Source organism: Scyliorhinus torazame, chromosome 4, assembly GCF_047496885.1.
Source record: "Scyliorhinus torazame isolate Kashiwa2021f chromosome 4, sScyTor2.1, whole genome shotgun sequence".
Lineage (NCBI taxonomy): Eukaryota > Metazoa > Chordata > Chondrichthyes > Carcharhiniformes > Scyliorhinidae > Scyliorhinus > Scyliorhinus torazame.
In genome coordinates this window covers 166,482,463-166,509,365 of record NC_092710.1, presented here as the reverse complement: position 1 = coordinate 166,509,365, position 26,903 = coordinate 166,482,463, and the positions used below count along the sequence as shown (strand labels likewise).

The window sequence follows — 26,903 nt, the reverse complement described above, 5'->3', positions numbered from 1 at the left end:
TCCATAAACCCCTTTGCCTTTGCTGACACCTTGCCTGTCCTTGCGCTAGACCGGTCTAGCCCTGGGTCAAAGATGTGCAGGTTAGGTGAATTGGCCATGCTAAATTGCCCTTAGTGTCCAAAATTGCCCTTAGTGTTGGGTGAGGTCACTGGGTTATGGGGACAAGGTGGAGGTGTGGACCTTGGTAGGGTGCTCTTTCCAAGAGCCGGTGCAGATTCGATGGGCCGAATGGCCTCCTTCTACACTGTAAATTCTATGAACTCTATGAACCAAAAAGTCATCGTTCCCCACCCCCCCATGACCAACTTATGCGAATCCTGGTCCGGGATCTTCCCCAACATCCTCCTTATGAACTCCACATCATCCTAATTTGGCGCGTACACATTCACGAGCACCACCGGCAGCCCTTCCAGCTTCCCACTAACCATGATGTACCGACCTCCCTCATCCGCAACTATTCTTCCCGCCTTGAATGACACTCGCTTGTTGATCAGGATCGCGACCACTCTAGTTTTAGAGTCCAGCCCCGAGTGGAAAACCTGTCCCATCCATCCCTTCCTTAATCTGACCTGGTCAGATACTCTAAGGTTCGTCTCCTGCAACATTGCCACGTCCGCCTTCAGTCCCCTCAAATGTGCGAACACGCATGCCCTCTTAACCGGCCCATTTAGCCCTCTTACGTTCCATGTGATAAACCTGGTTGGGGGGCGTCTCGTCACGCCTCGCCTCGTGCCCCCCCCCCCCACTGATCAGGCATTACATTTCTTGGGCCAGTCATCAGCTCGCGCCCCACGCATCCGCAGGCCCGTCCCTAGGCAGCCTCCGTCCCTGACCTCCCTATTGTCCCACAGCAAAAGTCCCTCCCCCGTCAGCAGAACATTCCCCCCCTCCCAGTAACAGCACTATGCAAACCACTTCCTTCAACAAGCATAACATCCGCTCACCCCCCACTGTGCTTCTGTGAGCTATCCCGCCCAGCTAGTTTGGTGGCCCATGCCCTTGGCGCCAGATATTTTCCCACCTATTGTTCCCTCCCCCTGCTCAGAATCACATATGCAACCCCAACCCAATTGCGCAGAAGAAACAAAAAGAAAATCAAAAAGATCCAACATCTAAAATTCACACCTCCATCCCGCATCAGTGCAAATGACGAATGTGATCTAAAATAGTTAGTTCAAATATTAGTTACAGTAATGTAGATGTGGGCCAGTCTAATAGTTGTGAGTTCACAAAGGACAAAGGAATTCAGAAAGCATGGCAAGGAGGATGGGGAAAAGGATGCTGGGTAACAAGAGGCCCAGGGTAAAGGAATGCGAAGTGAGCCAATCAGGATGTATGGCCAGGTCAGGAGGGGTAATAGGATGACCTATGGGAATCTTGTATGTGAAACCTGATGCCATTTGAATGTATTTGCAGAGATCTCTTTGTCTCCGACCTCACTCGGCTCCAGGAGGGTTCCAGGAGACAGCTTCTGTGTTCTGAATCTCTGTGGAGCGAGTCAGCCTTGGAAGTTGGTTAAAATAAATAATACTATACCTACAAATCCATCTCGAGTTTTATTGAGGCCAGACTGATGGGTAAAGAATTCAATATTGTAACAAATGCAAACTTTAACTCACACAGCTCAGCCGCAGGCCCCAAATCAATACAGAAGGCATTACAGATAACGTCCAAAAACAAAAACTTTTTTAACATGAACGCTGCAGCAAAGTTCAGTTCAAACATCTCAGTCCGCTACCAGCCCTTTCCTTCTAGCAAAGTCCATCGCTTCCTCAGGCGACTCGAAGTAGAAATGTTTCTCGTCATGAGTGACCCAACGACGGGCCGGATACAGCAGCCCAAACTTGACCTTCTTCTTGACTTTATTTGGTTGAACCCTGCTCTTCTTCTGGCCACGTCCGCGCTCAAATCCTGGTATATATGCAGGATGCTGTTCTCCCATTTACAACTCAGTGTCTGCCTGGCCCACCGTAAGATACACTCATTGTCCAGGTACCTGTAGAATCTCACCACCATTGCCCTCGTTTTGGGGGGGGGGGGGGGGGGGGGGTCCCCCACAAGCAGATTCCTCGCGAGCGCTCTGTGCGCCCTGTCCACCTCCAAGGGTCGGGTGAACGTCCCCTCCCCAGTAACTTCTCAAACATGCCCGCTATGTATGCCCCTGCTTCCGTTCCTTCGGATCCATCCGGGAGACTCACGATTCTCAAGTTCTGCCGGTGGGACCTGTTCTCTAGATCCTCCACCTTCTCCTGGAGACTTTCCTGTTTGTCTCTCAACATCCCCATCTCCAACTCCACTGCAGCTTGGTGTTCCTCCTGCTCAGTCAGTGCCTTCTCCATTTTCTGGATCGCCCGATCTTGAGCATCCAGTCTGAGTTCCAGCCGCGCAATCGATTCCTTAACGGGTCCAAGCCCTCCTGTATGAACTGCATCAGTTGCTCCGTCGACCGCTGGGTCGTCGAGCCAGGACTCCGGTCATCCGCCATGCTTTCTCCCGCTGCAGCCTCAGCCCATGCTTTCTCTGTTCGCCTATTTCTTCCTTTGCGAGCATTCCTGGTCCGCTTCTCCATGCACTGATGTAGGATTCCTCTTCACAATTACATCCACCATCAACTTTCTGAATCAAATCCGACAAAAAAAATCAGGGAAAAAGGTCCAAAGGTGCCACCCGAGCATGAGCCACCAAATGTGCGACCTACTCCTTCATAGCCGCCACAGGAAGTCACAACAAACTTTATTATTAACACAGTATTAACCACCTTAACAACACCAAATAATAGCTCTACAATTAACAGTTAAATAAGTCTTAAAATAATCAGAAACACTTTAACTACTAACCTACACCACCTTATCTCCAATTAAACAAAGCCCAGTACAGGTCAAAAGCCACTTGTAAAATAAAGTGAGCAAACAACAGGGATACTTGCTGTACTCGTGTAGAGATTTCCTTTCAGCAAAGGATAGACCCCCTTTCAGGCACAACCTGGGAATCCTGCCATCCCTGTCAGACTAAAAGCTTCTACAGCTAAACTGCTTGTGACATACCTGGCTCCTCCCATTAATTACAAAATCTCTACCCCACTCAGGTGCCCCATAACAGGCTTACCCAAGTCTATAAACAATGTCTCAAAGCAGATACTTTCCAGGAACTCTCAAGCAATCATAACAAAGTTCCATTAGGCATCTCTTTGTAAATCAGCAAATGGTTAAAATTAATAATTAGCTCACCATTTACGACCTCTTAATTGCAGCTTTAGCAGAAACACAGTCTGGACCTTAAACCGGTTCTTTAATAATATTACTGCAACAAATACATGCCTGAACTCAGGCGTTTTAGAAACCTTGCTGCAGGCGGCATAAAGTACAATATATATCAATTTCTTATATTCAATATCTACATCAATTTCTTACATCCATCACTGTGAGCACTCAGCAAAGGCAAAATGGCAGAGGGGAGGTGGAGGGAAGGGAAGACAAAGTTTCAGTCTATTATCTTTCCCGCAGAACTCAAAGGTCTGAGATGTCTTGGTATTGAACTCCTGTTAAGTTCTCTGCCATTTCCCTCCAGGGGAAAACTTGACGAACTCCTGCTCTTTTCTCCATCAGGATTTCTACTTTTGTCTCGTTTGCCTTCCTCTGCATTTGACCTGCAAGATTAACTTGTTTCTGTCTCCCCAGGCGCTGCCGGACTGCCTGAGTATTTCCAATGTTTAGTGCCCGCGATTCACGATCCATTCTGACCTTGCATGCAGCTACGATAACTAGTACAGAAAAACTGTCCTGACTCACACCAAACTCTCCCTCCTCTTGTTCCAATTCGTCCATGACCCTTTCCCTCTCCCTCTATCTCCACCTATTTTTTTTAGCATGCTTTCCTGGGATGTGAATTTTGCATGTCAATCCCTAATTGCCCCTTGAGAAGGTGGTGGTGAGCTGCCGCCTTGAACTGCTGCAGTCCCTGAGGTGTAGATATACCCGCTGTGTTCTGGAGGGAGTTCCAGGGTTTTGACCCGGCGACACTGAAGGAACGGCCAATATATTTCCAAGTCAGGATGATCAGTAGTGGGGTTCCCAGGTATCTGCTGCTCTTGCCCTTCTAGATGGTAGTAGTCGTGGATTTGGGTGCTGCTTTCAGAATAGGATAGGAATAGGACTAGGCCATTCAGCCAGTCAAGCCTTCTCTGCTATTCAATATGATCACGGCTGATCGGACACTTCACTGCCTTTTACACTCACTATCCCCATAACCTGTTACGTTAGGGTTAATCTGGAGTCTATCAATCTCTGCCTTAAAAGTTCTCACTGACTAGGCTTCCACAGCCCTCTGGGGTGGAGAATTCCAAAGATTCACAACCCTCTGTGTAAAGAAATTTCTCTCCATCTCAGCCTTCAGTGGCTTTCCCTTTATTTTGAAATGGTGTCCCCTGGTTCTAGACTCTCCAACCAAGGGGAACATCTTACCTGCATCTACCAATCAGATCACCTCTCATTCTTTGAAACACTAGAGAATACAAGCCCAGTTTGCCCAATCTCTCTTCGTAAGACAGTCTCGCCCTCCCCAGAACAAGTCTGGTGAACCTTTGTTGCACTCCCTCGATTGCAATAATATATTTTCTGAGGTAAAGGGACCACAACCATACACTGTTCTCCAGGTGCGTTCTAACCAAGTTCCTATACAATCAAAGCAAGGCCTTGTTACTCCGTTACCCAAATCCTCTTGGGATAAAGGCGAAGACTCCATTAGCCTTCCTAATAACTTGCTGCACCTGCATGCTAGCCTTCAGTGACTTATGGACAAGGACACCCAGATCCATTTGTACATCAACACTTTCTAATTTCTTACCGTTTAGGAAATACTCTGCACATCTGTTCCTCACATTTTTCCACATTATAATTCATCTACCATGTTCTTTCCAAATGACAGTCTGATCAATTCGTCCTGTAGTTGCTCGGGCAACACGGTGGCATAGTGGATAGCACTGCTGCCTCACCGCGCCTGGGACCCGGGTACAATTCTGACCTCTGTGACTGTCAGTGTGGAGTTTGCACATTCTCCCCGTGTCTGCATGGGTTTCCTTTGGGTGCTCCGGTTTCCGCCCACAGTCCAAACATGTACAGGCTAGGTGGATTGGCCATGCTAAATTTCCCCATCTGTCCAAAGATTATGTGGGTTACGAGGATAAGGCAGGGGAGTGGGACTTGATAGGGTGCTCTTTCGGTGGGTCGGTGCAAACTCAATGTGCCGAATAGCTTCCTTCTGCACTGTCTGGATTCTATGATTCTATGAAAAGTCCACAGGTTCAACTTTGACAAAGGGGCATCTGGACTCGAAACGTTAGCTTGTTTCTCTCCCTACAAATGCTGCCAGATCTGCTGAGATTTTCCAGCATTTTCTCTTCCAAAGTTCAGTTGATTGTTGGGCTGGAGAAGGCTGCAGAGGAAAGGATTATCAGAGCCGCAAGGATTTAACACGGTGAGAATTTTAAATGTGAGGCATGTCGGATCAGAATAGGGGTAATGGGTCAGCAGACTGAAACATTGAGAGACCAGCCTATAGAGCATAGAGATAGTTAAGTCTGGAAGTGACAAAGGTATGGGAATGAGGGATTAAGCAACACGCAGATGAATGAGAAGAGGGAAAGAACAGATCCTCAGGGTTCTCTAACATTACAGGTGTAGGATAGAGAAGACACAGGCAGAAACACACAGGGCGGGATTCTGTGATCCTGAGGCTAAGTGTTGACGCTGTCGGAAACGCCATCGTGTTTCTCGACGGCGTCAACATGGCCTCAGGATCAGTAATTCTGGCCCCTGCAGAGGGCCAGCACGGCACTGGAGCTGTTCACGCCACTCCAGCTGCTGATCCCGGCGTGAACTGGGCACCACGGGATCCGCACATGCGCAGTGGCACCGGCGCCAACGCACGCATGCGCAGTGGCACCAACGCGCGCATGCGCAGTGGCTCCCTCCAACGCGCCGGCCCCGACGCAACATGGCGCAGGACTACAGGGGCCGGCGCGGAAGAAAGGAGGCCGCCAGCCAGACAGGCCGACCGGTGGGCCTCGATCACGGGCCAGGCCACATTGGAGTCCCCCCCCCCCCCCCTCCGGCCGCCCTAGACCCTTCCACGCCGAGTTCCCACCAGCTGAGAGCAGGAATGGACGCCACCGGCGGAACTCGCCGATTTACGACGGCCGCTCGGCCCATCCCGAGCCGAGAATCGGAGTGTCGGCCACGTAGAGCGGCTCCCGACCGGCGGCGCGCCAACCACGCCGGCACCAATCGGAGAATCTGCGGAGAATCGTGTGCTGGCGGCATGGCGCGATTCACGCCGGTCGCAGGGATTCTCCGGCCCGGCCCCGGGCTGAGAGAATCCCGCCCACAATATTTTCCATGTGATACTCTGTTGGAATCTTACATTTGCGTGGATTTTTCATCAGAATTGTATGAACTGGTCTTTAAAGTGCTGCACTTTAAAGACCAGCTCTTTATTATATTTCAAGTTTGTAGCATTCACTGTTTACAATTCTTTAATCCTCCACTCAATGTAAACTAGTTTATACATCTGATTAAAAGGCTCAGCATTTTATTATATATTTTAATCTCAGCAGCATACATGATTACATTTATAATCTGAGTACTTATCTGTCACATTGGCTTAAAGCAGGAGTTCTCAACCTGTGGTATGCGTTCTCTCCATAAATTGTCTATTGTTGGATTTTATTTATTTGTTATTTATTGCATATCGTTAATAGGTTTTTCAAACTAAGTTTTAAAATTCTGGGAATTTGTGCATAAAATAATTTACTTCAATATATAACAATGACACACAACCTATACAGCCCTCACCTCGAATCACCGTGCACTAGTTGATTTCAGCTGTTCAGCAACTGTCCTGTCATAACAGACCTCAGAACTCAAGACTTTTTTGTGGTTATATACAGCACTTAGTAAATATCAGCCAGAATGCAAGTGAAAAATCAGCGATGGCAAAAGACAGGTAGTCCAATACGAACACACAAAGTATCAGTGTTGAGAAGTTAAATAATGAAATTTGTCTCACCAGTATCAACGCACTTTCTGAAACTAGCAGCGAGATAATGACTGTTAACTCAACCTTTGAAGAAAAATGTTGAGACCAGGCATGTAACAGGATCGATATCAAAGGTGTAAAATATGATTTTTTAATAGTGAAATTGTGTTTACTTAAACTGGAGCTGAAAGAACCTCAGCTATAGTGTGTTATGTGAATTCTTGTTAAATAATAGCCTAAAACCATCTCTTCTATGCAGAGACTTGGAAATAAAACATGTACTGTAAGTAAGACTAATGCCAAAACTTTTCAAGTGAACACGAGCACAGCTAATCGTGAGCAAGACGGTTTTGCACAGACCTGAAAGAAAATTAAGGCCTTTAAAGCCTCACATTTGGTTATCAAGTCAAGAAATTCTCACACCATAGTAAACGAACAAGTACTACCTGTGGCTGGAAACATAGAAAGCATTAGGCTGGGAAAAGCAGCCAAATAATTAATTCAGTTAATGCTCTTATCAAACAACCATGTCACGCCAAATTAAGGACGCAGCCAATGATATTCTAATTCAATTAAGAATCCGTGTCATTGGCAGCCAGTACTTTGCTCTGCAGCTGGAGAAGTGCACAGACATAGCAAATTTAGCTTTGTTTCTGGTACATTTATGAAGATGCAATTTTGAAAGACATTTTGTTTTTCCCAGTTGCTGTCTAGCAGAGGAACAGTTGAGGAGATTTTACAGTTGTTTGACAGCTTCATAAATCACAATAATACCTGGTCACAATGTATTAATGGAACAATATCAATTTAGCACAGTGGGCTAAGACAACTGGCTTGTAATGTAGAACAAGACCAGCAGCGTGGGTTCAATTCCCATTCCAGCCTCCCCAAACAGGTGCCGGAATGTGGCGACTAGGGGCTTTTCACAGTAACTTCATTGAAGCCTACTTGTGACAATAAGCGATTATTATGACTATATGTACTGTGGAGTTACGACACACAACTAAGTATGAGATCTAAAGTGATGTGGGTGCACTGTAGTACAAATAAGGAAAGCGTTTGCTGCCAAAAAGATGTCTACCAACTTGAAGGAGGTCCTGGACAATACTGTGAAGATAGTGAGCTCCATAAAAGCAAACATACATATAAACATTTATAGAAATTAGAAGCAGGAGGGCCCTTCGAGCCTGCTAGACCATTCATTACAATCACGGCTGATCATCAAATTCAATAACTGATCCAACCCTCCCCCATATCCCTTGATCCCTTCAGCCCCAAGAGCTGCATCTAATTCATTCTTGAAATTACATACAATGTTTTCGCCTCAACTACATTGTCGTAGTGAATTCCATAGATTCTCCATTCTCTAGGTGAAGAAATTTCTCCTCACCTCAGTCCTAAAAGGTTTACCCCTTATCCTCAAACTATGACCCCTAGTTAAGAACTCCCCCACCATCGAGAACATTCTTTCTGAATCTACCCTGTCTAATGCTGTTAGAATTTTATAAGTTTCTATGAGATCCCCGCTCACTCTTGTAAACGCCAATGAATATAATCTAACTGATTTATAGTCTCTCCTCCTATGATAGTCCCATCATCCCAGAATCAGCCTGGGAAATCTTTGTTGCACTCCCTCCATAGCAAGAACATCCTTCCTCAGATAAGGACACCAAAACTGCACACAATACTCCAGGTGTGGCCTTACCAATGCCATATACAATTGCAGTAAAACATTCCTATTTCTATAGTCAAATCGTCTCACCATTAAGGCCAACATACCATTTGGCCTTCTTTACTGCCTGCTGTACCTGCGCGCTTACTTTCAGCGACTGATGCACATGGACACCAAGGTCTCGCTGAGTATCCATTTATCTCAATTTACACCCATTCAAATAATAATCTGCCTTCCTATTTTTGCTACCAAAGTGGATAACCTCACATTATATTGCATCTGCCATGCATATGCCCACTCACTCAACCTGTCCAAATCGTACTGAAGTATCTTTGCATCCTCCTAACACTAACAGATTCAACACAGCTTCTTCCCCGCTGTTACGAGACTCCTGAATGGACTGATTTTATGGACTGAACTGATCTCTCCACGCTTCTTCTCTACTGAGTAGCACTAACTCCGTATGCTTCACCCAATGTCTATCTATTTACATTGTGTACTTATCATATGTCCTATGTTTTCCATGTATGGAACGATCTGTCTGGACTGTATGCAGAACAATACTTTACACTATATCTCGATACACGTGACAATAAATCTAAATCAAATCACAGTTCCCCCTCCCACCCAACTTTGTATCATCTGCAAATTTGGAGATACTACATTTAGTTCCCTCACCCAAATCATTAATATACAATGTGAACATTGGGGTCCTAGCACAGATCCCTGCGGTACCCCACTAGCCACTGCCAGCCAATCAGAAAAAGACCCATTTATTCCAACTTATTGCTTCCTGTCTGCTAACCAGCTTTCTATCCATTTCAAGACACTACATGCACTTTAACTGCTATGCGAGACCACCTGCTATGTGAGACCTTGTTGAAAACCTTCTGAAAATCTAAATAAACCACATCCACTGGGTCTCCATGGTCAACTAGTTACAGCTTCAAAGAATTCCAGTATATTTGTCAAGCATGATTTCCCTTTCATAAATCCATGCTGACTTTGTCTGATTATAACACTACTTTCTAAATGCTGTGCTATGAAATCTTTGATAATGGATTCTAGCAGCTTCCCTACTACCGATGATAGGCTCATTGGTCTATAGTTCCCTGGTTTCTCTCTGCCCCTCTTTTTGAATAGCGGGTTATACACCCTTTGAATTCCAAAATATTTTCCACTGCATGTAATGAGGTGCAAAACAAGAAATCAGCCACAAGGTTTTTCAACCATCCGTGGCAAGGTCTCAGCACATTTCTTTGAAATTCTCACAGCGTCAAATTATTCTTCACAGACCACCTACTCCCACTCTCTCACCGATTATAGCTTGGTACATAAGGGCTACTTCTTGAATATACTATGTATCAAGCTGCCTGAATTAGATAATTCTAAGATGTTTGGGGTAGGAAAGGTAAGATACCTAAAGGAGACAATCAAAAATAATTTAGAAACTGAAAATGTAATGAATAGTCATCAAGGCTTTCAAAAGAGATCATCTCAGACCAATTTTATTGAATTACTTGAATTAACAGCTGTTACTGCTGTTTGTGGTTTCTAAATGATTTAGACTTCAATGTGGGAGGGTTGATCAGTAAGCTTGCAGATGATAAAAAAATTGGTGGGGTGGTAAATAGCAAAGAGAATAACCTTTATCCCTGGAAGATATACAGGGGCTGGTCAAATGGGCTGATCAGTGGCAAATGGAATTCAATCCGGATAAATGTACAGTGATGTACTTGGGCAGGACAAACAAGACAAGGTAATACATGATGAATGGCAGAACCCTGGGAAGCATCGAGGATCAGAGGAACCACCTTGAGTGGGCATATGCATGTACACCGGTCTCTTAAGGTGGACATAGTGGTTAAGAAGGTATATAGTATACTTGCCTTTATTAACCGAGGGACACATTTAAGAGTTTGAGAGCATGGAGGTTATGTTACAACTGTATAAAACGTTGGTTCAGCCACAGCTAGAGTATTGTGTGCAGTTCTGCAATCCACGTTATAGGAGGGAGGCGATTGCACTGGAAAGGATGCAGAGATTTACCAGGATGTTGCCTGGGCTAGAGAGTTTTAGTTATGAAGAGGGATTGGATAGACTGGGGTTGTTTTCCTAGGAGACACAGGGAGAACATGATTGAGATGTATAAAATTATGAGGCGCACAGATACAGTAGACTGGAAGAAACTTTTCCCCTTGGTGGAGGGATCAATGACCAAGAGGCATAGATTTAAGATAAGGGGTTAGGAGATTTAGAAGGAATGTGAGGAAAAGTCTGGAACTCACTGTCTGGAATGGTGGTGGAGGCAGAGACCCTCATCACATTTAAGAAGTATTTAGATGTACACTTGCAATGCCACGGCATACAAGTGCTAGAAAATGGGATTATAATAGTTAGGTGGTTGTTTTTGACCGGCATAGATGTGATGGGCCGAAGGGCCTTTTCTCTCCTGTAGACCTCTATGACTCTATAACAGAAGGAACAGACAGGGTATGCCAGCGACATAATATATTTGGATTTTCAAAAGATCTTTGCGAATGCACCACACAATGGGCTCCCGGCTAAAGTCAGAATGTGCAGGTCACAAGACAATTAGCAGAACGAACAATAAGTTTACCACAAAACAGATCACAGGTAATATTATTACACATAGTTACACAGACTAGCGAAAGTTGTCAAATAGTACTGGGACCATGGTGGCTCACAATTTACATAAATAATTTGGACAGTTTCAATTTAAGTGTATCAGATTGAGTGGATATTAAGGCAATTTTGAGGTACTCCATTTTAAAAATATCAGAAAACAAGAAAACCACAGATACAAAACACAAGCCAAACGAGGCAACTGATAGCAAGCCCATAACTCACCCCACCCCTAAATTTTTCCCCCTTTTCTCCCCACTCTCCCAAAGCAAAGAAAAACCATAAAACCCCTTATCCGCCATCGCTGACGCCTTAATTCACTTTAAAGAAGTCGACAAAAGGCTTCCACCTCCGGGTGAACCCCTCCTCCGCTCCCCAAAAGGCGAACTTAATCTTTTCCAAGTGCAGGAATTCTGCCAGGTCGCTCACCCACACTTCCGCCTTTGGCTGCTCCGAGTCCTGCCAGCTCAACAGAATCCCATCTCCAGACTATCAGCGAGGCAAAGACCAAGACATTGGCCTCTCCACCTGGATTCCCAGCTCTTCTGGCACTCTGAATATCACCACCTCCAGACTCGGGGCCACCCCTACACCGAGAACCCCTGCCAAAACCCCCTGAGCTTTGGACACGTCCATAACATGTGGACGTGATTGGTACTACATTTTGGTAGTAAGACTAAGAAGGCCACATACTCTTTGGAAAATAAAGGATGCTATCTAACGAGAAAATTTCAAAATGTCATTTCTGGGGGTTTGGCTGGGAGTTTCGCCCCAATTCTGTTGGCATGTTCCCCACCACTATCTAACCACGCTTAAGTCATTGTTTTGGGTCCTGGTGGTTTCTCATCGGGCTAGCCCACACTTAGAATTATTTTCATCACTGGGGAGTTGAACTCTCTAGCCAGACTGGCTCCTCAGAGATCGGCCACCATGTTGAAAGGGTGCCCCGATCTCCAAGTGAGCTGCAGGATCCCCCACCAACCAAGTGAGCACACCCAGCTATGGAGTCGCTGGGTGCCCACCTTTTCAGGCCTTCCTATGCCCCCTTTCAGTCCCCACCGTTTCAGGACCCCCAACTTTCACCCTCCCCAAACTTCTGAAGACCCCTCAATTCCCATCCTTCACCTCACTCCCCACCCTCCCTATCACTCCTCTATTCATGGGCATGGCCCCCTCAGGTCCTGACCTACCACGTTTGCCTGGACCAGGACTGATCGGCGCCCGGCTAAAGTTACTCCGGGGGGGCCGAGAGATACTGGGAGCCGATTCTTAAACTCACTTAGCCATGCGAAACTGGATTCCGCCGACATAGCTACCCCTCTCGAGATCTGGTTAGATTTCACGAGGTGCGGCAGCCATCGGGCAGCCCAGGGAGGCCACTCCCGGCAGCGTCATTACCCCGCTCAGGCGGGACGCAGCCAATAGATCGTGCCTAAGAATTTGAAAATCAGTAGAACAGCAGAGTACAGATCCACAAATCATTAAAAGCAGACTTCCGGTGGCGGCCATGGAGGAGTAGGTCGCACATTTGATAGCTCCTGTCTGTAACGGACTTTTGGACCTTTTCCCCCCCCGGTTTTTTCCGGATTTTATGGGATAAATCAGTGAAGAATGAGACAATAAGGAGAAATCCCCCTCCGGTGTATGGAGAATTGGGCCAGAAGTGGCCGTGTGAGAAGACAAAGTCCTATAAGGGAGACGCAAGCAGAACTGGTAACACGGGACAGCATGGCGGAGAGCAAGGTCCGCGGGAGACAGCACAGTGGTCAACAGAGCAGCTGGTGAAGTTTTTCGAGGATTGCTTCGCCAAGATGAAGAAGGACACGCTGGACCCGATTAAGGCTTCGATTGATCAAGTGGTTCAGAATCGGGAAACCCACGGGAGAGCGATCCAGGAGGTCGAACAAAAGTTGTCCGAGCACGAGGAGTATATAACCGTGCTGGAAAGCAAGGTGGGGATGATGAACGACCGCCAGAAAAGAATGCAGGAGAAGCTGGAGGACCTTGGAGAATAGGTCCAGGACGCAGAATCTCAGAATTGTTCGCCTCCCTGAAGGCAGTGAGGGATCAGATGCGAGGGCCTATGTGACGGACATGTTGGAGAAGTTGATGGGGGCTGGGGCGTTCCCTCGGCCCCTGGAACTGGACAGAGCGCACAGAGCCCTCGCGAGGAAGCCCAGAGCGAACGAGCTGCTGAGGGCCATGGTGGTATGTTTTCACCATTTCATGGACAAGGAAGACGTTTTGCGGTGGGTCAAGAAAGAACAGAGCAGCAAGTGGGAGAACTGTGAATTGCGCATCTATCAGGACCTGGGAGCAGATTTGGCCAATCGGGCAAAAACTACCCTCTTTAAGAAGGGGGTGAAGACTCGCATCGACTTTTTTGTTCTGAGCAGGGTGCTAATATCGAAGGTGGTGGATACTGAGTATTCGGCAATTGCAGTGTCGGATCATGCCCCGCACTGGGTGGATCTACGGGTTAGTGTGGAGAGAGGGCAACGCCCGCTGTGGAGACTGGATGTCAGGTTGCTAGCGGACAAAGCAATCTGTGGGCAGGTTAACAAGTCCATCCAGAACTACCTGGAAACAAATGATACGGGGGAGATCTCTGCAGCGACGGTCTGGGAAGCTTTGAAGGCAGTAGTCAGAGGGGAATTAATCTCGATACGGGCCCACAGAGAAATGGTGGAACTGGCTGAGAGGGACAGATTCGTGGAGGAGATACTCCAAGTGAACAGGAGATACTCGGAGGCCCCGGACGCGGGGCTACTGAGGGAGCGGCCGAGGTTACAGGTGGAGTTTGGGCTGTTGACCACAGGGAAAGCAGTGGAACAGTTGAGGAAGGCAAAGGGGGGGGGGGGGGGAGGGGCGATCTATGAGTACGGGAAAAAGGCAAGCAGAATGTTGGCGCACCAGCTCAGGAAAAAGAGAGGCGGCCAGGGAGATAGGTAAAGTAAAGAGTAGAGACGGGAATACTGTCCTGGACCCAGCGGAGGTGAACGAGGTGTTTAAGGACTTTTACAGTAAATTATATGAGTCGGAGCCCCCGGCTGGGGTGGAGGTGATGAGGTAATTTCTGGATCAGTTGAGGTTCCCGAGGGTGGAGGAGGATCTGGTGGAGGGGCTGGGTGCCTCAATTGAGATTGAGGAAATAATCAAGGGGCTGGAGGGCATGCAGTCGGGCAAGGCCCCTGGGCCTGATGGCTACCCGGTGGAATTCTATAAGTTTTCAGAGATATTGTGCCCACTGCTGGTGAGGACATTTAACGAAGCGAGAGAAGGGAGTCCTCCCCCCCAACAATGTCGCAGGCCACGATTCCATTGATCCTGAAACGGGAGGAGCACCGGGTCTCGCTCTACGCAGATGATCTGCTCTTGTACATTTCGGACCCGTTGGAGGGGAAGGGGGAAATAATGTGAATCTTGGGGGAATTTGGCAAATTTTTGGGGTATAAATTGAACATGGGGAAAAGCGAGATGTTTGTGATCCAGGCAAGAGGACAGGAGAAGAGACTGGGTGAGCTGCCGCTTAGAATGGTAGGGAAAAGCTTTCGCTATCTGGGAATCCAGGTGGCCCAGAAATAGGAGATACTACACAAGTTAAACCTATCCTGGTTGGTAGAACAAATGGAAGGGGACTTTAAGAGATGGGACACGCTCCCACTATTAGTGGCGGGGAGGGTACAGACCGTGAAAATGACGGACCTCCCCAGATTTCTGTTTGTCTTTCAGTGCCTCCCCATCTTCATCCCTTCGGCCTCTTCAAGTGGGTGATTAAGATTATTTCGGGCTTTGTGTGGGCGAGTAAAACCCCGCGAGTGAACACCCCAGAAAGTGTTGCTGGAGCGCAGTCGGGGGGAGGGTGGGTTGGTGCTGCCGAACCTCTGCAATTACTACGGGGCGGCTAATATAGCCATGATTAGGAAGTGGGTAGTGGTTGGGGGGGGGGGGGTCGGCATGGGAGCGGATGGAGGCGGCGTCATGTAAAGACACCAGTTTGGGAGCATTGGTAATGGCACCTCTGCTGTTCTTGCCGGCCCGATACTCCACAAGTCTGGTGGTAGTGACGGCTCTGAGGATCTGGGGCAATGGAGGAGATATAAGAGAGTACAGGGAGCATCGATTTGGACCCCGATTTATAATAATCACAGGTTTGTACCGGGTAGGCTAGATGGCGGGTTCCGGAGTTGGCAGAGGGCAGGAATTAGAAGGATGGGGGATCTATTTATAGACGGGAGCTTTCCCAGCTTGAAAGCTTTGGAGGATAAATTTAAATTGCCAGCAGGGAATGGTTTTAGGTATTTGCAGGTGCGAGACTTCCTGAGAAAACAGTTGCCGTCCTTTCCGCTGCTTCCGCCACAGGGGATACAGGATAGTATTTTCCAGTACCTGGGTGGGAGAGGGGAAGGTATCGGATATTTATCAGGAGCTTTCGGAGGCGGAGGAAACTCCAGTGGTGGAGCTTAAGGGCAAGTGGGAGGACGAGCTAGGAGGAGAGATAGAGGCAGGGCTATGGGCAGATGCCCCAAGCAGGGTTCATACCTCCTCATCATGCGCCAGGCTTAGCCTGATACAATTTAAGGTAGTCCACTGGGCACATATGACAGCGGCTAGGATGAGTAAGTTCTTCGGGGTTGAGGATAGGTGTGCGAGGTGCACGGGAAGCCCAGCAAATCATGTCCACATGGTTTGGGCATGCCCGAAGCTTAGAGGGTTTTGGCAGGATTTTGCTTAGGCAATATCCACAGTGCTAAAAACACGGGTGGTGCCGAGTCCGGAGGTAGCGATCTTTGGAGTGTCGGAAAATTCGGGAGTTCAGGGGGCGAAAGAGGCCGACGTCTTGGCCTTTGCTTCCCTGGTAGCCCGGAGACGGATCTTGTTAAAGTGGAGGGACTGAAGCCGCTGAGTGTAGAGACCTGGATTAGTGACATGGCTGGGTTTCTCAGTCTAGAGAAAATAAAGTTTGCTTTAAGAGGGTCAATATTAGGGTTCTCCCAGAGGTGGCAGCCGTTCGTCGACTTTCTAGGGGAAAATTAAAATGCAGACGCAGGATTCCAAAGGGGTGAGGGGCGGGCGGATTGTTGTTGTATGGTTGAGGTGTGTGAAGATTGGGGGGGGGGGGGGGGGGGGGAAGGGGAATGTTTATTTTACCATGTTGGTGTCATTGTTTATGTTACTGTTATAAAAATTTTCAAATACCTTGATAAAATATATACTTTTTTTTTAAAAATCATTACAAGCAGGTGCACTGCTTTTGGGGTGCGCTTGTTAACCCAAGAACTGAGGTTCACATTTCTAGCGTGTAGCATTGAAAAACAGCGAAGCTATAACTAAAACCTTGACTCGATCACACCTCATATAATGATAGAAAAATCAGCTGTTTGGTCAATAGTGAAGAGGATAGCTGTGGATGCCAGAATAACATCAGTAGTTTGGTTGATTGGGTGGGAAAATGGCAAATGGAATTCAGTCTGGAGAAGTGTGAAGTTACATATCTTGAGAGAGCAAACAAAGCAAGGGGATACTCAATAAACCGAAAGGTATTGAGAGGGATTGATGAAGTGAGAGACCTTGGTGTGCATATCCACAGATCCCTGAAGGTGGTAAGACAGGTAGAGGAGTTGGTAAGGAAGGTTTTCCAGGGATGTAATGTTGGAACTGTAAAGAAAAAGCTGGTTAGACGACTGCTGGGCTTTGCATACTGGTCACCACATTTCAGGGAAGACATAAATGTTCTGGAGGCAATACAGAAGAGATTTACAAGAACGTTGCCAGGGCTGAAAAATTGGATAGAACTATTAAAAGGTTACAGCACAGAAGGAGGCCAGTTGGCCCAGTTTGTCCATTCCAGCCCGAGGTGCCTTCCTGTTCCCGACCCAGAGCCCTGTAGTTTACAGCACTTAAGGGGCAAATCCAGGTACTTTTTAGAAGAGTTTAGGGTCTGTGCCTCCATTTAGGAGGAAAGATTAGGTAGGCTAGAGTTATTCTCCTTGGAACAGAGAGGGGTGAGGGTGACGTGATTGAGGTGTATAAAATTATAAAGGGGCTAGGTAGAGTAGATATGGAAGACATGTTTCGCCTAGCAAAGAGATGAATTGCCGGGGGCACAGATTGAAAGTGATTAGAAGGATTAGAGGGTACATTAGAAAAGCTTCCTTCACATGGGGAGGGTGAAGTGGGTTTGTCATTTTTTCAGACTCTGGGGGTTTCTCACCGGGCTTGCCCACACTTACAATTATTTTCATCTGGAATTGGTCATTAAGGCAGAAAATCTCAATTCATTTATAAGGTACCTGGGTCTACATCTAAAATGCTGTAATCTACATGGCTACACCCCAGGTGCTGGAAGGTCGGATTAGGCTGGACAGCTATTTGTTTATTTTCAGTCGGCACAGACACATTGGGCAGGATTTCCCCGAATCCCCCGATGCCCAACGCCGGTGTAAAAACGGCGCGAACCACTCCGACGTCGGGCCGACCGGAAGTTGCCGAATCCTCCGCACTTCCGGGGGGCTAGGCCAGCATCGGAGGGGTTGGCGCCACGCCAGCCAGCGCCGACGCGACTTAGTGCATGCGCAGAACCACCAGCGTGGTTCCACGCATGCGCAGACCGGCCGGCGTATTCTAGCACATGCGCGGGGGGGGGGGGGGGGGGGGGGGGGGGGTCTTCTCTACGCCGGCTATGGCGGAGCCCTAGGAACCGGCACGGAAGGAAGGAGTGCCCCCATGGCACAGGCCCACCTGCAGATCGGTGGGCCCCGATCGCGGGCCAGGCCACTGTGCCCCCCCCCCCCCCAAGGACTGCACCAGCTGGCCTACCAGCCAGGTCCCACCGTGTGGCACCATGTCAAATTCGCGGCGGCGGGACTGGCCAGAAACCAACGTCCGCTCGGCCCATCGGGTCCACCGGCCCCCGACTGACGTGCCGTGATCCCCGCCCGAAAACCGGCGCCGGAGAATGCGGCAGCCGGCGGCGGGGCGGGATTCATGCATTCCCCCGAGGATTCTCCGACCCGGCAGGGGGGTCGGAGAATCCCGCCCATTGGGCTTAATGGCCTCTTTCTGTGCCATAACCTTTCTATGGTTCTGTATTTTGAACAGTTCTGATCTCCGTATTATGAAAAGGACTGGAAGAGGTACAAAAATAAAAGTTACTCGAATGAGAGGTCATTTCAATCAAAAAAGATTGAACAGGCTAAGGCTCCATTTCCCAGAGAAAAATTAAGAAGATTGGGGGAGTAGGTGTGTGACTTGATAGAGATCGTTAAGATTAAGTTAGGGTAAACATCAAAATATTTCCACTTGGAGGAAGACCAGAACGAAGGGCCATAGATATAAGGGAGTTATTGCTGACTTTTATAGGGAATGTAGTTGAGCCAACTAGTATAGATGAATGAAGAGAAAGCTGGATGAAGAGGAGGGAGAAAAGAATAAAATCCATTGATGGGGTTAGATGATGGGAGCTGGTGGAGTGTAAGCACCAACACGGACAGTGAAAACTGTTTCTACGCTGTAAATACTGTGTAGCTGTGTACAGAAATCCATTTCAAGTTTTTGATTTCTATATGAATCAGATATTAATTTAAGTTAACTGTACTGAATGCGTAATGGACAGGCAGCATTCATATGGAGGAGGCAATGCATTACAGATTACATGCTTATATTCCACCCACATCAATGAAGCCATGTAAACGTTCACCAAACAACTATGAAGTCAGTTGCTTTTCATATAGACCCACTCTCCCTCCATAACCCCTCCAAAACAGTGTTTTTAATTTACGAATTTGGAAAGTAAATTGTGGCACAAAGCAATCCCATCTTGAATGTTAGTAAAAGGAACTGAAAATTAGTTGACTTAAATTAGTGTTTTTCTAGATACCATATGACGCTTCCATAATTATATTAGAGCCAGGCAACTGAATAATTGTTCTAACTATTCTTATACAGAAGACTGATTACCATTTGTAATATTTAATTAATCCCCAGATTCAGAGAAACGTGGGGAGAGAAACACACCACTTCATATTGCCATTACTTTTTCAAATTTCAACCTAAATCAACAAATAGTCACTTCTGATAAGATATTATCTTTATAAAATTGAGTTTAAATGTGCTTGTTTTGTAGTCTAGATTTCAAAATATCTGGTTAATAATACACTTAGAAAAGTGATGCACTCCCAGAGTCAATGTTGGGTCCACTTTTGTTCTCTGTATATTTAGATGATTGCACTTAGGTATAGAAATTGTTGACAACTTAAAATTAAGAGGTTATGCAAATACTGAGAGGGCTTTAAAATGTTTCAAGAAAACAGGCACGGATTAGGCTGGCAAGTGGATTATTGCACTGTAATATACTTTAGGAGAAAATAAGGAATCAGAGTGTACATTTATTGAAGAGTGTACATTGAAGGATATAGGTGAACAGGGAGCCATACAAAATTCCTAAAACGAGTACCGATTGATAAAACCTTAAAAAAGCCAAAAGAATTTTGAGTTTTATGGATAGAGTATAAGAATAAATAGATGAAGATGATTTTCTGCAAGATACTGATTAAGCCACAACCACATATGGAGGTCGTCACAACCACATATGGAGGTCGTAGGAACCCAACTGTGACCAGAGAAAACTCACAGTACTGATATACCAAGATGATATTAGGGATGGAAAGTTACTTCTATTGGAAAAGTTGCACAATATTAGGACTATTTTCATTAAAACAGAGAGTTGATAGAAAAAAAGAATGTTTCAATAGACTAAATAAGAAAAGAGTGATTTCTTCTGCCTGGGGAGTAAGATAGTGATAGTTACTAGGATCATATGCAAAATTAGCCAGGTTTGCTAGAAATTGCTCCTTTGCCTCTTGACTATCAGTATCTTCAAACTCAACAAGGGCTTGTAGGTAATCAAACCGGTCTAGGGATTAATGTTCCCTCAATCGGCACTCATCAATTTAAAATTATCAACAAAGTGAAAGCAAATTTCTTTACACAAAAAGTTTTTGGAACTTGTGTCAAATCTTGGTTAGACCGCACTAGGTACTGTATATCGTCCTGGTCAACACATTAGAAAAAGGATGCAAGGACACTGAAGAAGGTGCTAAAATATTGCCACAGGATGATACCAGAAATATGATGGTACCAGGAAAAAGAAATTTGAGGGGCAATCTACTAGAAGTCTTCAAAATAATGACAGCTATAACAGAGTAGAACAGAAAGTGTTAATTTATAAAGAGCAAAACTAGAGGCTATCAATGTAAGAGAGTCACCATGGAATCAAATACTGAATTTAGAAGAAAGTTCTTTACTCAGAGGAAGTAAGAATGGGGAACATGCCACCGGGGTAGTTGAGGTGACTATGCATTTCTATGCATTGATGGGGAAGTTAATTTAGAAATATGAGGAAGATGGGAATTGAGGATAATGTTGATAAAAGTTAAATGAGAAATTGAAAAATTGGAGAAGACTCCATTAGAGCATAAATGTCAACATGGTCTGTTTTTGTACTGTATATTTCACATAATTATAGGGAACATGAAACGATTTGCCACCGGGAGTGGTCGAGACAACAGTTGTTACTTTTAAGAAAATTTGGATAAATACTTGAAGCAGAAAGCACTGGCAAAGACCTAGGAAGAAGAGAACAAAGGGCCGATTGGAACATGGAAGAGCAAAGAGAAGTTCTGCTAAAAGTAGAAAAAGATTTATTGCTCAGCTTTTGCTACATATTTATTGTTGTACTGTGAAATATTTGTACATATTGTGTATTAATAGGAACCATGTTTAGACATTTGGGTTTTGCATTTGTCTTTGCCAAGGCAACACCATTTGGACGGCACGATGGCACAATGGTTAGCACTTCTGCCTCACAACACCAGGGACGCGGGTTCCAATCCAGCCTGGCTGACTGTCTAAGTGGAGTTTGCACATTCTCCCCCTATCTGCGTGGATTTCCTCCGGTGCTCTGATTTCCTCCCACAGCCCAAAGATGTGTAGGTTGAGTGGATTAGCCATGATCAATACACGGGGTTACAGGGATAGGGCGGAGGAGTGGGCCGAGACAGTGCTCTTTCACAGGGTCGGTGCAGACTCAATGGATCAAATGGCCTTATTCTGCACTGTAGGGATTCCATGGATTCATTTAGTAAACATATAATTTAAATGTTTTTTTATAGCTAACATCCCAAACCCTTAATTTATTTATGTTGTATTCATAACATGTAAAATATTTAACAAACTCAAGTATATGTTTTAAAACATTTCAACTTTCCACCAGTGAGAGTGAAATAGCTTCAGTTGTCTTTCCAAAATTAACTTAATGTATCAGTTTAGGATTTAATACTCATAAATCAATTTTGTTTAGGTTTCCAACTAAATTGCACTTAAAACCATTGCAACGTTAGAAATATACTTTATCTAAAGATACCAAATTGAAATACCATTCTGAAATGCAGTTTCCAAGTGTCTACATGTCCCAGGTTCGATTCCCGGCTTGGGTAACTGTCTGTGCGTGGGTTTCCTCAGGGTGCTCCGGTTTCCTCCCACAGTCCAAAGATGTGCAGGTTAGGTGGATTGGCCATGCTAAAATTGCCCTTCGTGTCGCCCAACGCCGGCATCTCCACATCATGGCCCTTAGTGTTGGAAGGGGTTACTGGGTTATGTTACTAGTTTATGGGGATAGGGTGGAGGTGTGGGCTTGGGTAGGGTGCTCTTTGAAAGAGCCTGGGCAGACTCGATGGGCCGAATGGCCTCCTTCTGCATTGTAAATTCTATGGTCTAAAAACCTCGATAACCCGACAAGTATCTGTCATTTTCCTGCCGACTAAGGCGTTTCAAAGTCCTTCAGGGCATTTAACTCCCAATAGCTTTCTTGCTCATTGCGTGTCAAAATCAACACCTCTACAATATTTCAAAAGGTAACAAAAACATGTAGACGCAAGCATAATAATGTGATCACAGGGCTTTTTAGAACAGAGACAATATATTTCCACCATACGATCATCTGAAAGCCGGTGAAACCACATTATTTCGATAGCTAACCCCACAGCAGAGCTGGCAGGAAACAAGAGAAACCCCTTTATGTTTATTTTCTCATCGCGCTCTGTAATTAATAACAAGTTGGAGGAGATTCGGTTTTAAAGCTGATTTGAAGTTTTATTATTATTTGTAATTCTGCAGCTGGCCGCTGATGGCGCCTCCCAGTCCCTTCCCCCCGCAGACATTGGAAAACACACAAAGACTTCTCCCCACAAGAGACAGAAAAGCCTCCGGATAACAGCCGCCAGACAGGCTGGCATTTGGCACCGTAACCCGGGACTGTCACAGCCCCAGCTCGCCTAGTTTGAGGGGGAACTAAAAGGCGAAACAAAAGAGCGGCTGCCCCGGCCCGAGCCTAGCTTCACATCCCCGGACTCTCCTGAATTACCGGCCGGCTTGGACAAGCGGGCGAATGAGAATCGGAACCGGGCCCGCACTCACCCGCTTGCTGTCGTCGTGTTTGGCGGAGGAGCGAGACGAGCGGGTCCTGGACGAGATGCGGCCGCTGATCAGCTCCGACTCCAGCGCCGAGTTCCGCCGAGTCCGCACCATTTTCCTCTCCCGGCCGCTCCGGCTCTACGGATCGTTGGGCGCCATTTCTTCTCTTGTATCACTCAACAGAACGGCGATCGGGAGTCCTCGGCTCGGACTGAGGGGGGAGGTTCGGCTCCGATCGGGAGTCCTCGGCTCGGGCTGACGGAGGGGGAGGTTCGGCTCCGATCGGAATCCTCCGCTCGGGCTGACGGAGGGGGAGGTTCGGCTCCGATCGGAATCCTCCGCTCGGGCTGACGGAGGGGGAGGTTGGGCTCCGATCGGGAGTCCTCGGCTCGGGCAGAGGGAAGGGGGGGGGGAGGGGGAGGGGGAGGTTGGGCTCCGATCGGAATCCTCGGCTCGGACGGGGGGGGGGGGGGGGGAGGAGGTGGTGGTCGGGCTGAGGTACTTCGGCTCCAGTCGGGACCTCTCGGAGTTCGTCTCTCAGTCATTGGGCAATGTCCAGTGATTGACGGGTGAGAGGAGCCACTGGCAGTTAAAAGCAGTGACAATTTGCTGTCAGACGGTGAGGCGTCCTTGGGTTCACCGCAACCTTTTCATTTTAGGTTTTCCCCCAAGCTCAAAGCCATTTAGAAGATGTTTTTAAAGTACTCCCACACTCCATAACTATTTGCATTTTTGTAATAAACACAGAAAGCGTTGGCAGTTGGACATGACTACTTTTCATTTATGTAGCGCCTTTAACATAGAAAAGCATTATCAGATAAACTCGCTGTCGTTTTGGCAAATACACTGGGCAGGCCAGGATTTATTAGAACTAAGGGTCACTGTTTAAACAAAATAAGAGGTTATTCATTTTTTTAACCTTAGAGGGTCATGAGTCTTTGGAACGCTCTTCCCCAAACCGCAACATATGCTGTGGGATTCTCCATCGGCAGGATCCTCCCCCCTGCCAACAGCGCACCCACGACCGCGCGTTTCCCGACGGTGTGGGGTGGCCCACAGTGAGAAACCCCATTCGCTGGCTGCGGGAACAGAGAATCCCGCTGCCGGTGGGAGTTCGCCACACGAGAAAACGAGGCTGGCGGAATGGAGAAACCTTCCCATGTTATGGATAAAGAGGAGCCAGTATATGTACTGTACTTGAATTTCTAGAAGGCATATGATAAGGTGCCACATCTAAGGTTATTGCAGAAAATAAAAACTCATGGGGCAATGGCTAACATGTGAGCATGGACAGAAGATTAGCTGGCTGGCAGACAATAGAGAGTATGCATAAATGGGTCTTCTTCTGATTAGCAGGATATGACGAGTGGAGTTTGCTGAGACCTCAGCTTTTTACAAATTACCACAACGATATAGATAAGAGAAGCAAAGGCATGGTAGCTAAATTTGCAGGTGACACAAGACAGGTAGTAAAGTATTTTATGAAGAAGACAAGGAATTTGCAGGTGGATAGCGATGGATTGAGTGAGTTGGTAAAAATCTGGCAAATGGAATTTAATGTGGAAAAATATGAATTTGTTCACTTTGGCAGGAAGAATAAAAAAGTAGAGTATTACTTAAAGGTGTGCAGTCCAAAGATGTGCAGGTTAAATGGATTGGCCATGTTAAAATTTCCCCTTAGTATCCAAAGGTTATGTGGGGTTACGGGGATAGGGCGAGGGAGTGGGCCTCGGTAGGGTACTCTTTCAGAAGGTCATGCCAAATGGCCTCCTGCACTATAGGGATGCTATGAAAGAAGAATTGCAGACTTCCAAGGTGCAGAGGGATCTAGGTGTTCTAGTGCATGAGTCACACAAGGTTAGTTTGAAGGTACAGAACATCAAGGAGACAAATGGAATGCTGTAATTTATTACAAGAAGAATTGAACATAAAAGTAAGGATGGTGAGCTTCAGTTGTACAGACATTTGTGACACCACATCTCAAATGCAACAAGCAGTTTTAGTCTTATTTAAGGAAGGGCGGAAATGAGTTGGTGATGGTTCAGAGGAGGTTTACTAGATTGATAACTGGCATGAGCAGGTTGTCTCATGAGGATAGATTGGACACTGGAGTTTAGAAGGGTGAAGTATACAAGGTACTGAATGGTCTTGGCAAGATGGACATGGTACAGATGTTTCCTCACTGCGGCTCCTCGCCCCGCTGCTGCTCTCATCCACTGCTGCTCCTCTCGCCCCGCTGCTGCTCTTCTCGCCCACTGCTGCTCCTCACTTTCTGAATCCTGATGTTGTCTCAGGAGCTCTGCCTCTGGATTCTTTTGAAGTTTCCCGTGCTCTAGCAGCTGTTTCTTCCCTTGGTCCACTCTCTCTCCAGTCTGTGGTGTTGTGTCTTTCTGACTCTCGCTGTGCTGCTCTTTTTGAAGTTTCCTGTGCTCTAGCAGCTGTTTCTTCCCCAGGCCCGCCCTCTCTCCAGTCTATGTTGTTGCGTCTGCGAATCCAACTCCTTTAGACTGGATTTGTTCTGCAGGTTTTAAAGGCCCCCAACCTGTTGGAATAGTGTCTGCACAGGGCATCCACTAACCCGTTTGACGAAGTGTGGGACAGTACTGATTTTATGTGCCTGATCTCATTGTAAGACCTAAACCGTTGGAATTCCATACTGGTAAATACGGTACCATTGTCTGAAATGAGGACCTCGGGTACACCATGGACAGAAAAACACTAGCATAACCGCTCCACGGTCGCGGAGAATGTAGTGGCCTTCATCTGGCACACATCCATCTATGTCGAGTGGGCATCTACCAACTAAAAGAACATGGTCCCAATGAAAAGCCCCACAAAGTTGGCTAACCCTCACCCAAGGCCTACCAGGTAATTCCCAGGGGTGCAGAAGGGCGGAAGATAAGCAGCGGGCAAATTCTAATATTCTTGACACTGGTCGCAATGCTCGACCATGCTAATAATATCACCCGTCGAGACTTCCGGGTGCGGCGATGACCAGCTGAGTCGCACGTTTCGGCAGCTCCCTGTGAAACGGACTTTTGGGCTCTTGATAGGAGCCCCAACTGCAATTTTGACGGCTAAAAACACTGTGCGGTAAACCAGAAGGGAATCCCCCCTGGATACGGATGGAAAAAGGAGGAGAGAGTGGCCAGATTGCAGTGGATCCTTTAGAACAGCGGCAAGGAAGGCAAGCAAAAACCAAGATGGCGTCGGAAGGTGGCAGTTTAACATGGGGCCCTGAACAACAAGAGTTCTTGAAATGCTGTGTGGAAGAGATCAAAAAGGAAATGAAGAAAGAGCTGTTGGCCCCGATACTACAGGCGATCGAAGGGCTAAAGGAGGAACAAAAGACCCAGGAGCGGGAGCTTCGGGTCGTGAAGGCAAAGGCAGCCGAGAATGAGGACGATATACAGGGCCTGGTGGTGAAGACGGAAACGCAGGAGGCACATCAGAAACGATGTGTGGAAAGGTTGGAGGCACTGGAAAACAACGCAAGGAGGAACAACCTGAGGATTCTTGGTCTTCCTGAAGGTGTGGAGGGAGCGGACGTCGGGGCATATGTGAGCACGATGCTGCACTCGTTAATGGGAGCATTAAAGGCCCCCAACCTGGCGGGTCCGTTGGAGGTGGAGGGAGCATACCGAGTGATGGCGCGAGGACCGAGAGCAGGAGAAATTCCCAGAGCCATAGTGGTGAGATTCCTCCGTTTTAAGGATAGAGAAATGGTCCTTAGATGGGCGAAGAAAACTCGGAGCAGTAAATGGGAGAACGCGGTGATCCGCGTTTATCAAGACTGGAGTGCGGAGGTGGCGAGAAGGAGGGCGAGCTTTAATCGGGCCAAGGCGGTGCTTCATAAAAAGAAGATAAAATTTGGAATGCTGCAACCGGCAAGACTGTGGGTCACATATCGAGGGAGGCACCATTACTTTGAGACGGCGGATGAAGCGTGGACTTTTATTGTGGAAGAAAAACTGGAATGAGCGGGTTATTAAAAAGAACGTTCGAACAAAGTGGTGGGGCGAATGTGGGGGGCAAAGAGGGGTTTTATGTACTAATCCTGCGATGTGGTAACTTTTCTCTC

General features: G+C 46.9%; 1 protein-coding gene across 2 annotated transcripts in view; it reads right to left on the bottom strand.

The window, feature by feature from the left end:
* Positions 1–23,082, bottom strand: part of atad2b (ATPase family AAA domain containing 2B) — a 219,309-nt gene extending 196,227 nt beyond the window's left edge. Inside the window, exon 1 of one of the 2 annotated variants that reach the window (XM_072498861.1) lies at positions 22,826–23,082. In XM_072498861.1, the coding sequence (XP_072354962.1) occupies positions 22,826–22,936 (111 nt within the window). In that variant the 5' untranslated portion in view covers positions 22,937–23,082. The remainder of the gene's footprint in view (positions 1–22,825) is intronic. The other variant, XM_072498860.1, reaches the window with a different exon arrangement.
* Between the last annotated feature and the right edge of the window lie 3,821 nt (positions 23,083–26,903).